Source organism: Podarcis muralis, chromosome 17, assembly GCF_964188315.1.
Source record: "Podarcis muralis chromosome 17, rPodMur119.hap1.1, whole genome shotgun sequence".
NCBI classification, from domain to species: domain Eukaryota; kingdom Metazoa; phylum Chordata; class Lepidosauria; order Squamata; family Lacertidae; genus Podarcis; species Podarcis muralis.
In genome coordinates, this window is record NC_135671.1 from 38,067,455 (window position 1) to 38,078,809 (window position 11,355).

Genomic DNA, 11,355 nt, shown 5'->3' on the forward strand with positions numbered 1-11,355 from the left:
GAGTGACAAAAAAATGGGTCACCGGGGGTGTAAAATGCTAAACATATTTTGCAGTACCGTAATAATGAGGTAAACCAGTTCAATGAATTCTTCAAAAAATCAGCTTGGGAAACAGAGTAATAGTTGTTTTATTAATGTGGCTGTAATAAGCAATTTTGTCGAAAGTTTACAGAAAAAGAAAACAAAGACTTAATTCACATTGAAGTCCAGTATGTATCATTTAACTTGCTGGCTTTCCGTATAGTCTTCAACCCCGAAACGAGGAGCAATTTTATTAAGACGTCCTTGCTTGCACAGTTCTACTCTAACTAAGGATGCATTGCAGCTCTCGTTGCATTCAGCTGAAATCATAAGCAAAAGCAACACTAAACGAAGAGCAGAATAATTAAACGAATTTCTATTCGTTTGGCGCCTACTGTGAGCCCTGCTTTCTTTGGACATTACGACCTGCTGGGTTAATAACTAATAAAATGGCAGCTGTGAGTTATTTACGGTTGCAAAGTACGAATGAGAATGCTAGGAATCCCGGAGAATATCCACCGGGAATTATAAGGATCTCAAGCTCTGTCGGAAGAGACAGGCTAAAGCAACTTTACTGCGCATGCGCTCCTCCCGCCGCTTGTGCGGGAAGACGCGGTTTCTTACGGGATTTCGTCACAGGTCTCGCGGTATCTGGATAAGACTCCTCTTAATTCGCCCCCCTCAGAAGATTGAAGGATGGCGGCTTCGGCAGTTTTGTACACTGGCAGGCAGCTGTGGAGGCCAGCCTTGTTGGCGTCCCGCTCGGTAAGACGACGGTTTCGACTGCGGTTGTGGACAATGACCTTGTCCGGAGGTGAAGAGAAACCGGCGCCGCTTCTTGGTTTCCTCTCAGGGGAGTGGGTGGGCGGGCTGCGGCAACCGTTGCCATGTTTCCGATTGGTTAAGGAGGCAGACGGCGGGTGGGACAAAAGGAGAATGGTGCTTTCGCATTGGCTGGCCTCTTATGGAAAGGTTTTTTTATTGGGCGCTTCCTTTGGGACTCGTTGCGTAGCAGATAATTTTGATTGGGCGATAGATATGAGACTAGGAGAGGAGAATTAAAGGGCTAAAAGCACAACCAAGGAAATTAAAGGAAAGGAAACAGCCCCGTTTGCACGAGGAGATGATGATGATGATGATTAGTAACCTCTATAGTAATGAGTCTGGAATAACTGCCACCCATTGCTTTCCTACAGACTTATTTATTAATTGCATTTATCTCCCACCTTTCATCCAGAGAGCTCAAGGTGGTTCACACTTTTCCTGCTGCTCCCCATTTATCCTCACAACAGCAGCCCTGTGAGAGGTTGAGAGGCTGGCCCACAGTCACCCAGTGAGCGTCATGGCTGAATGTGGATTTGAACCCTTCATTAGCAGTAAATACTTGATCATATTTGATGGGACAGTTGAGCAAGAACGCTTTGACAGAGCAAATATCCAGCTCTAGCTTCTGGCAAAGGGGAATAAATGAAAGATCTCGCCCAAACCTGTAATTTCACAGAGTCAGGCAGACACCTAGTGTTTCATTCCTGTCTTGTAAGAATCCTTTATTTCTGGATTCCCCAAATCACCTTCCTTAGCCTATACTGTTTTTCTCTCTCCCTCACAGGTGCAGGCTCTGACAGATGGCAGTCGCAGGAATGTGGCCTCGGTTTGTATTGCTTGTGCTTGCCATCCTTTGTCACAGAGAGATGTTAGGGGAGGCACTCTTGTCTTCTGTTGTACATTATTTCCCCCACAAATTCACTGACCGCTGTCTATGGACAGATGGGGAATGTAAATAGTCCTGATGTGACACCTGTTTCTAATCTCTTTACTGATTGGGCACCCGAGGAGTTGGGATCAAATCTGGTATGCAAACAAAATGTTGCAATCTAGGACAGTTTCTCCTCTTGGAGGAAGATGTTCTAATGGGCTCTGCCATGTTGACCTGCCTTTTCCATGTCTTCTCTTTGTTCAATTGGAGTAATAATTCTGACTTATTAACTGTGTAGGGAAATTACAAGGTAATAACAGTCTTGTACCTTTTAAAATCAGTGGTTAAAATCAGTGCAGTTTTCAAAGGTTGAGGCTATTATCTTGATTCAAAATGGCATCCAATTTTATCCCAACATAGATGAAAATCTGCTCCTTGATTCACAAACTGTTGTGCAAAATTTGGTTATGATATCTTGAAGAGGTATCCAAATGCATAGCAAGCAACTAACTTTCCAAAATACATGGAAAAATTAAAAAGATCTGTGGATAACATTTCAGAGGCACCAGATATACTTTCTGGACCCTTGGAAGTTTGGTCTTGTAGTCCTTAATACACTCTGGCTTCCCTGTTCACTGAAGCTGGTGTCCGTGCGGATTAGAATCCTGGTCATATTTGTTTAAAAATGAAAGAAATCTTTGACTATTGCAGCACACAGAGGAAGTCACACTCTGTAAATCGCAATACTATAATGGATCTAAGGACCTAAGAGATTGTAAAGCACTCTGCTGGTTAAAATGCTAGATGAAGGATCTTGGCAAATGTTTGGTTAACAATAAATGTTTTTTTACACTGCTGCCTGTGAAATTCCTGTTCTTTTTTCTTCCTTTCCCATCTTCCCAATATCTGTTCCTGATACACTGGCTACAGCAACAAACTATTGTAAGTAGTTTTCCTACCATTTCAGTTTTAAACTTGGAGTTACAGCCAATGGGTTTAAGTCTCCTATTCCAATTATCAAGTATTCACCATGCTGCAAATGTCCCAAGCTGGATGGTAACTGGCAAAGGGTGGTTGCTAAGACTGACACTACTGAGCTAGAATATATGGACCATTAGTCCTAAGTTGTTCTTTAGCCTCCTCTCCCAAGTTGGAAATAGTGGGCTTAAACCTTTCTTCAATTTGGTTTTGGAAACTGTCTCCTGAATGGGGTTTGATAAGCTAGAGTTGGGAATACTAGTGTCTATATTTATCACTGGAAACCAAAGGTCAGAGTGGCTAAAATTCAAGGCAATTGAGAATATCATGACAATCCTTAGTGCTGGTTGAATGTAGTGTAGCAAGCTAAAAGAATGAGGTGAGAATGGGGTGGTCTGCTGGTTAGAATAGAGCAGCTGGTGTTACCTGGCTGGGATCTAGGACTCTCAGGGTTTCATTCTTCACTTTGAACAAAGAATCTATGCCCTTGTTGTTTTTAAGCTCTCCTGATCATCAGAAGCTTGTCAGGGGTTCCTCACAGGGAAGGAAGATCCATAAGGGTGAACCAGCGTGTTTGCCTTCCATGCTTTGTGTAGGCATAGGGAAGTACTGAGCATGTTCTAGGATGTTCCCCCTAGTTAGCAAGGGGTGACAGTGAAGCCCAGTAGGCCAGACCAAGCACTCCATGCAAACTGAGTGGGTGACTTAGAAAATGCCCCAGAACCCTCTGCAGTGTGGGTGGGGGCATTTCATGGCAGATTCTGCATGTCAGTGTGGAAAGGGTTCTTTGGAGGCTTGTCTGAAAGGCATTGGCCTAGATGAGCATGGCAGGGATGTGTAGTTACTGAGAACAAAGGCCTCCTAAGATTCCTGGGCAGGGGTATGGCCTAGCCGAAAGGATTACAATTTGCAAGATTTTGTTCTAAACTGCCTAAACCTTCACCTCTTTCTCCACAGCCTCCACCAGCCAAATATGGGGGACGCCATACTGTGACAATGATTCCTGGAGATGGGATTGGGCCGGAGCTTATGCTTCATGTCAAGGAGGTGTTCAGGTACAAATTTCCTCTCTGTGTGCCTCTCCAGAGCTGTGCATAAGACCCAGAAGACCTGCTAGTGTGCACTGATCTCTCCTGCTAACTAATAGACACTTTTTGCCTCTCAAAGCCATGGCTGGAAGTCACCTTGACTGCCCCATCCTTCTCTTCTCTCTACCCCAGGCATGCCACTGTGCCTGTGGACTTTGAGGAAGTTCTGGTCAGCTCAGAGGGATCTGAAGAGGACATGCAGAATGCTCTCATGGCCATCCGGCGCAACCGTGTAGCCCTCAAAGGTGATCCTTTGCTTTTCACAGCATGCAGAATTGTGCCAAGTTCTGCATAAAGTGAAGTCGAAAGGAGGAGAAAGGGGTGTCCTGTGTATCTTTTCAGGGGGCGGTTGGAAAGGGCAGATTTGTTTTACTGGGCTGCATGGGCTTAGTAAAGGCCAGTATCCATTTATTTTCCAAAGCCACATTTTGGATTCATCTGGTCCCCTTTCCTTCTTCCTTTCTTCCCTTCTTTTATTATTATTGTCACAAGAGACCAGGGCCCTGCGGGACTTGACATCTTTCCGCAGGGCCTGCAAGACAGAGCTGTTCCACCAGGCCTTTGGCCAGGGCACAGCCTGACTCCCTCCCTTGGCAATCTTCGCGGAGCTCTGGCCCAATGATTGCCAGTGGCTTGAATTAATTAATTTTATAATGAATGATTTTAGAATGTTGTTTATGCTGTACTTTTGTACTGTTTTATTGTTGTTAGCTTCCCTGAGCCCGGCTTCGGCTGGGGAGGGCGGGATATAAATAAATTTTATTATTATTATTATTATTCCCTCTTCAGTCCAAAACGAGCCTATTCTATGTTTCGCCTTAACAGTATTTGAAGATGCTTATTTTTTTATTACATTAATATACCATCTCTGTCTTCCAAGGAGCTCAAGATGGTGTGCATGGTTCTCCTCCTCCCCATTTCATCCTCACAACAACCCTGTGAGGTAGATTAGGCTAAGAGATGGTGACTGGCCCAAGATTATCCAGTGAGCTTCATTGCTGAGTGAGGAGTTGAACCCTGATCTCTTAGGTCATATTCCAATACTCTGCTGCATTTAAACCTATATCTAATATTGCATCCTTGTGATAGCTCTGGAAAACTGGTGCTGTTTATTCCCATTTTGTGGATGGAGGAACTGAAACTAACAGCCTCTCAGTACATGTCTGACTGCTGTGGAATCTGAATCCAGATTTCACAGGCTTGATATTTTATCCACGTTTGTTTCTAACCCATCAGGAAAGAGGACAATTTATATAGCTGCAATTTTCAGATTGCCCCATATTGGTGTGTTATGTTTACTAAGGCCAGGGAGTGGATCCTCTTATTAACTGGTTCTCTTTTCCTGGATTTATAGGAAATATCGAGACGAACCATAACTTACCACCTTCTCACAAGTCCCGGAACAACATAATGCGGTGAGTTGAGAGAGAGGCTTAGCCTAGTTGCCAAGCAGAGCCTAAGAGTTGGGAGTGTGGTTTAGTCCATATACAACCATTCATTTCCATTTTCTACCCCTGTGTAGAGGCTTAAAAAAATAGTGGAAGTGGAAGGAAGTATGTAAATGAGGCCAGTAGTCTTAATTTCTGTATTGCTTACCATAGTGATGCCACAAGTCACAGGACTGACGTGTTACTCTAGTATGCTGCCCACACATTATATGCAGCTCTGCCCTCTGTTCCTTGGTGTGGTTTTGCTTCTGGTCTGCTGGGCTGGAAAGCATATTGGAAAAGCAAGCGGCAGCATTCTTGCTGGTTGGGTGTGACCCTGCATCACAGCCAGACCCATCAGCCCTCCTGCTCCCATCCAGGTGTGCCACGGAATCTCATTTCCAATGATGTGGGTTGGTCATCATCCATAGCATATGAGGTTCATCTCTCCTAGCAAGACGATACTCTTGTTAAGGCAATTGGCGAAACTAGGAAGAAGGTGGATCTGGGGCAAAAGGAACAATTGTGCTTTCTGAAGTACACAGAATCACAACAGTTGTTATTCTGAGTAGAATCTGTGCCGTGTGACCTTTTCCTTTCCTTCTCTGATTCCACAGCACAAATCTGGATCTGTTTGCTAATGTGATTCACTGCAAGAGCCTTCGGGGAGTGGCAACCAGGCACCATGACATTGACATACTCATAGTCCGAGAGAACACGGAGGGAGAATACAGCAGCCTGGAGCACGAGGTGCTAATTAGCAGAGGCAACCACTTTTGCCCTCTTTATTTCTCCCCAAATCCACCTCCCTCCTCAACCCTATTTGCATTGGGGCAGGGCTGTTTCCTCTCCAGGTGGGCTTTTTTCCTTCCCTTCCCTTCCCTTCCCTTTCCTTCTAAAGCATACTGACTCTCTGCTTGTGGCATATCATGATCAGGATTGAGTGGTGATGGGATAGTCCTGCTATACGGCAAGTGACCTTTTAGTGAGGTGTCAAAGATTGTATGATGGTGGCCAGCAACTGACAGTCCAGGGGTTCAGTCTGGCTCTCATCCTTCCATTCCAGGGATTCCTTCCTGTGATTGCGTACTTCCAAATGGTTCCTCCTGACAAAAACCAAGATGTTGGCAAGTGGCTTTTTTCAGTCACAGGGACTGGCTCTGTAAAAGCTCCTCCATACTAGCATATTCACTCACTCACTCACTCACTCACTCACTCACTCACAGACATTTGCTTTGTCTCGTATGGGTGTGAAAAAAACAGGCGAAGCCTGCAGCTCTTGCTCAGTTAAATAGATGGCCTCTAACCGGGGTTCTATGATACATCATAGGGGAAAACCACAAGCAGAAAGTTGGTTTCCTAAAACTGGCAATCCCTCCAAGGATTGCAGTAATCTTTCCAAGTAGGACATCATTTCCCACCCAGTCCCAACTGAGCTAGAGGTAGAAACTAGGAGTTTTGATTTTGCCTGTTCTGCCCCTGCCCCCTCCAGAGCGTCTCTGGTGTAGTGGAGAGCCTGAAGATCATCACAAGGATCAAGTCGCTGCGCATCGCAGAATATGCCTTCAAGCTGGCGCATGAAGCTGGGCGCAAGAAGGTGACCGCCGTCCACAAGGCAAACATCATGTACGTTAGGGAACATGTAGGCCTTTCTTCAGCGTGCGTGTGTGGGAGCAGGAATGGGTGTAGCTGGGGGGGGGGGTTCTGGCTCAGTGGTGTAAAGTGTGCCACAACTTGTGCCCAGTAGGAGATGCCTCAATTCTTATTTATGCACCCTGCAAATCAGGCCATTGTGCCATGAAATTTTATTCCTAGGCTGCCAAGTCAGGGATCAGGTTTCTGTTGTGTGTGGAAGAGGTAGGCTGTACAGGCCTGACTGTACGCTAGCATCATAGACCTTTCTCTCTTGTTCAGGAATACCACAAACAGTTGCTGCTTCTACAGTTTGTGGTGCCTTTGCTGCAGCTCTGGCTGAAATTTCCCCTCTTTTTCTCCCATATTAGGAAGCTGGGTGATGGCCTTTTCCTGCAGTGTTGCAAAGAGGTGGCAGCTAGCTTCCCAAACATCACATTTGAGAGCATGATTGTCGACAACACTACTATGCAGGTACTTGGATGTTCTAGTTTTATGTCTAGCTGCCATTTCCAACACAGGACACCTGAGTCTTCTTTGTAGACAGCTCAAATCTTTGTGTTCTTCATTCTCTTTGGCACTGCTGTTCAGGGATTGCCACCGTAAATCGCTTTCAGATTACCACCTTAATCCATTCACATGGATTAAACATGCACAGGAGTCAGTCCCAGCATTTTGTGCCCACAAGCATAACTTTGGGGTTTTTTGCTTTGTCTGTTTTTTAAAAATAGAATCATGAGAACTGGAAATGTCAAGTTTTATAATAGTCAAAGCAATTGTTATAAAGGAAACGGAAGACATTTCTCAGGATTTACTTTGGAGGGAAAACAAGTTGGCTAATAATGTAACTTTCTGTTTAGAATATGTGACTTTTGCAGATCATTCAGAGAAATTGTTTAAATTAGGAGTGCTTTTATGAAAGCTTCCAGGCAGATCTGAAACTACATCACTGTTCTGTTGTGGCTGGGATGGGTGGGGAGAGGAGGGGACATGAATCACTACTCTCACCTTTGCACTCACTGCTGTCTCTGATTTTCCTAGTTGGTGTCCCGTCCACAGCAGTTTGATGTCATGGTTATGCCTAACCTCTACGGCAACATTGTCAACAACGTCTGTGCTGGACTGGTTGGGGGCCCGGGCCTGGTGCCAGGTGCCAATTATGGGCGTGATTATGCAGTTTTTGAAACGGTGAGTTTTTGAGAGGGTGGTAGATGTCAGGCTCCGGTAAAGTGGGGTTGAGATGAAGAAGCACCGAGGGCAGGAATGCTACTTGACGGAGTGAGAAAGGGCTCCTAAGGCAGAGGCTCTGGCTTCCAGATGGGCCTGAGCACCAGGATCTCTCCAATAAGCATCGCCTGGAAGAAAACTGAGGGGGATGGAAGAGAGCAGAACACACCAGCAAAAAAACAGGCCACTTGTATCTTTGCCTCTCCATTATTCTATGTTGGTTTCTTTCATTTTGGAAACCCTCTTGCTCCCTCAGACAATATAGCCTGCTCTCTCAATGCCTTATCTCTCTTTTCTCTCTCTTCAGGCCACACGCAATACTGGCAAGAGCATTGCTGGCAAGAACATTGCCAACCCCACAGCCATGCTGCTTGCCAGCTGCATGATGCTGGACCACCTCAAGTACGTGCGCATACCCCTTTCCCTTTCTCAGCTGCTGCCGCCGCCACTGCCTAATAAAACTGCTGCAACTGTTTCCCCATTTCCCAACTATGAGAGCCAATGTGCCGTAGTGGGTTAGCCTCTAAGATGGGGGTGTGGAACCTTTGGCCCTCCAGATGTTGCCATCATCATCCCTGACGGTGCTTGCTATGGCTGATGGGAGTTGTAGTTCAGCAACATCTGGGGGGGGCAAAGATTCCCTTCACCTGCTCTAGGCATTCCCAAGTTCAAATATCTACTCAGCCACTAAATTATTGGGTGACACTAGGTGGAGAGATGTATCTGAAATGTGGGAGCTACTGCACACTTACCTGATCGTCTTGGGGAAAGTGTAAGACAAAAATGAAATGTTTGTCTCAGTGGCAGATTCTTCCATCATAATAGGGGAGGGTGGGGGAAGAGAGACTGCATTTGTGCTGCTGTTTCTCACCACTTCACTCTGTTGTTCATTGCAGACTGCACAATCATGCATCAATTATCCGCAAGGCAGTTCTGGCCTCTATGGACGAAGCAGAAGTGAGTTGTTTATTCCCTTCCCAGGCCAATGGCCTATCAAGAGAATTGGGGATATGGGCTGTTAGCTACTGGGTGTTCTTCTTGGGTCTGTACATACCAGCAGAGGCCTTAAAAACCATTGTCAAATATCTCAGATTGGTTTCTTGTTTGTTTCGGAGGGCACCCAAAATGTGACTTGCCAATCCAAGTCAGGCTTTTAGGGTGCGGGTCTAAATGATTCCTAGAGCAAGTGTGAAAGATGCAGCCATTGGGCCCATGAGTCTCTAAAGATCCCTAAGGCATGACAAGGATGGCTGAGCAGGTACTAGTCCATGTGCCCTACTGGGGGTGCAGTTGGATCAGAGAACATGGCCATGACTTGTACAGCAACGCAGGGACTTGTAGTAAGAAGTAAATGAAGAAGTTTGTGTCAGTTGGTACAGTGGGGGAGCAGAAGTATCAAGTTGGTGGCATTGTGGAAAGAAGGTTGGGCGGAATAGTCTATCCCTTCAATTGGTCAAGAGCCACAGGTTTCCAAGAGTGCACCATCATATGTGCACAACCACAGCATGTATGTATGCGTCTGCATGTGGGTCTCCCTTGGTAACTGTCCTTACACTTTGAGTAGGTAGCCCATCTTCACTTCTGTTGCCTATTTGGCATTTTCATTTGTGGATGCCATGGGAAATAGTTTTTACCTTGGTGATATCTCTAGCTCTCCCATCCCTTTGGGAAGTGCAGTTTCCAGTGTTTTGCTGGGACAAAGGGATAATTGCAGTGCAGATACACCAAATGTTCGAGTGGTTTGCAACAGTGTTTACAGATAAATTAAACAGTAAAAAAATGAAGGTCCCAAAATGCATGTTTGGGCTGAAGGGGGTTTTTGGCTCCCAAAAGTTTGAAGACAGACTGCTAGTTAACTAAACTGAAGACTGTGAAGGGGCGGTTGTGAGTGAAGGTGGCTTAATACAGCTTTTTTCTTTATTTTTCCTCTCCAGACTCACACACCAGATATTGGGGGCCAGGGTACAACCTCAGCAGCTGTTCAGACCATCCTGCAACAGATCAAAAAATCTAACCCGAACCTGGCACAGGTGAGTTGGGTAGGAAGGTGACAGGTTTGCAGCTCTCAAAGGGGGGGGGGGTGAAGTGGAAGGTGAGGAAGGGAAGTTACAAGATTTTGATGAAGTGCAGACCAATGTCATCATACCAATGTTTTTGTATGATTGTACTTGCTTGTCCTTACTGAGCAGCTTCTGCCTTTAGGGATTGGATGTAAGGCAGGAGAAGGAAGGGCAGGGGCTTAGGGGGCAACTGGTAACAGCAGAATTTAGGGGCTGCGTGGACACAAAGGATCCTCCTGCAACTGAAGTCGAGCAGTTTTAAACTTCACTTGTCCTTGCCTTAGGCTTTGCCTCTTTACAAAATGGGAATTTTAGTGATTAACCAGTGTGAGGTTGGGCAGAATGAAATATAAGTAGTTCTAAATCGGTGTAGCTAGCTTTGCCATTCATTTTTTTTTTACCTTTGCCTCTTATTGTTTTTTAGTGACATTCTGAAGCCAAGGAACCAGGCTCAATAGCTGTTTGAGCTGCAGCTGAAACAAATACCCCTCATGTCTGCCTGAAGGAGGCCGGAGCAACTGCTGCCTGTGACTAGAACAGACTGTTCCATAGTGAACTAGCCAAGCACAAACTCCCATCTTCTGTATATAGTGTGTAAGATGGCAATTCATACCCACTTCACGAAAGGGAAATAAATGGAAATGTGAGGCCTATCATGTCTCTGTGTCTCCTGCTTTTAGGCTGACTAGTAGATAAGCACAGCTAAGTGGATTAATGGTGTGGTGAGAGAGAGCAGCAGGGGAGAAGGAAGTTTGGGGCTATGGAGCATGGTTTTTATCGTAGGGAAGGATCCTGGTGACTTACACTGAAGGAACTTACAATCAAGGACTGGCTAAGGCAGCAGCCAAATACAAGGGCCAGACTCCCCTAGTTAGGGAAGAGAGCTGGCTGCTTCCTGCAGTATAACCTACCACCATGGCACCTGCAGACTGGAATCTAAGATTGTGTCGGTTTTTAAAGAAGCAGGTTTTCCTGTGGCTACAGCTGCACATCCCTTTGTTCCAACACAGTACAGAAAGACACACTTAATTTTCAATGGATTTTGTGAATGCCAAAGAGAATGGTGATATAAAAGCTAAATTCTGCAAGCAGCATATGACTTCTGCTGCTGCTAGCAGTGGGGATCACTAAAGAGCTGCAGCCTACTAATGCTTTGCCCCCAGTCAAGCACTGCCTAGACTTAAAATCCTATCTTTACAGTCAGGGACTAGAAACATGCACTCCAG

At 45.5% G+C, this 11,355-nt stretch overlaps 1 protein-coding gene and 1 long non-coding RNA gene across 3 annotated transcripts; one reads left to right on the plus strand and one right to left on the minus strand.

The window, feature by feature from the left end:
- Positions 1–104: 104 nt before the first annotated feature.
- LOC114587473 (uncharacterized) lies at positions 105–769 on the minus strand. The gene is made up of 2 exons (XR_003704294.2): positions 646–769; positions 105–341 (listed from the first exon to the last, which is right to left on the minus strand). It is a non-coding gene; the product is annotated as an uncharacterized LOC114587473 (long non-coding RNA).
- IDH3G (isocitrate dehydrogenase (NAD(+)) 3 non-catalytic subunit gamma) lies at positions 631–10,782 on the plus strand. 2 transcript variants are annotated; one of them, XM_028711728.2, is made up of 14 exons: positions 631–786; positions 1,631–1,672; positions 2,648–2,659; positions 3,653–3,750; positions 3,916–4,028; positions 5,138–5,198; positions 5,828–5,960; positions 6,703–6,836; positions 7,214–7,316; positions 7,884–8,030; positions 8,377–8,471; positions 8,966–9,026; positions 10,004–10,099; positions 10,554–10,782. In XM_028711728.2, exons 1-14 carry the CDS (start codon positions 718–720, stop codon positions 10,554–10,556), a joined length of 1,167 nt encoding a protein of 388 aa, XP_028567561.1. In that variant the 5' UTR covers positions 631–717; the 3' UTR covers positions 10,557–10,782. The 2 variants fall into 2 exon arrangements, with proteins under 2 accessions (XP_028567561.1, XP_077777195.1); XM_077921069.1 differs by lacking the exons at positions 631–786; positions 1,631–1,672; positions 2,648–2,659 and adding an exon at positions 2,693–2,773.
- Positions 10,783–11,355: the final 573 nt, after the last annotated feature.

What these genes read in the sequence shown, in the direction of transcription:
- IDH3G (XM_028711728.2), top strand. Translation starts at nt 718, where the DNA reads ATGGCGGCTTCGGCAGTTTTGTACACTGGCAGGCAGCTGTGGAGGCCA. An exon ending in CCTTGTTGGCGTCCCGCTCG is followed by an intron (nt 787 to 1,630) that starts GTAAGACGACGG and finishes TCTCCCTCACAG; the next exon opens with GTGCAGGCTCTGACAGATGG. An exon ending in CATGTCAAGGAGGTGTTCAG is followed by an intron (nt 3,751 to 3,915) that starts GTACAAATTTCC and finishes TCTCTACCCCAG; the next exon opens with GCATGCCACTGTGCCTGTGG.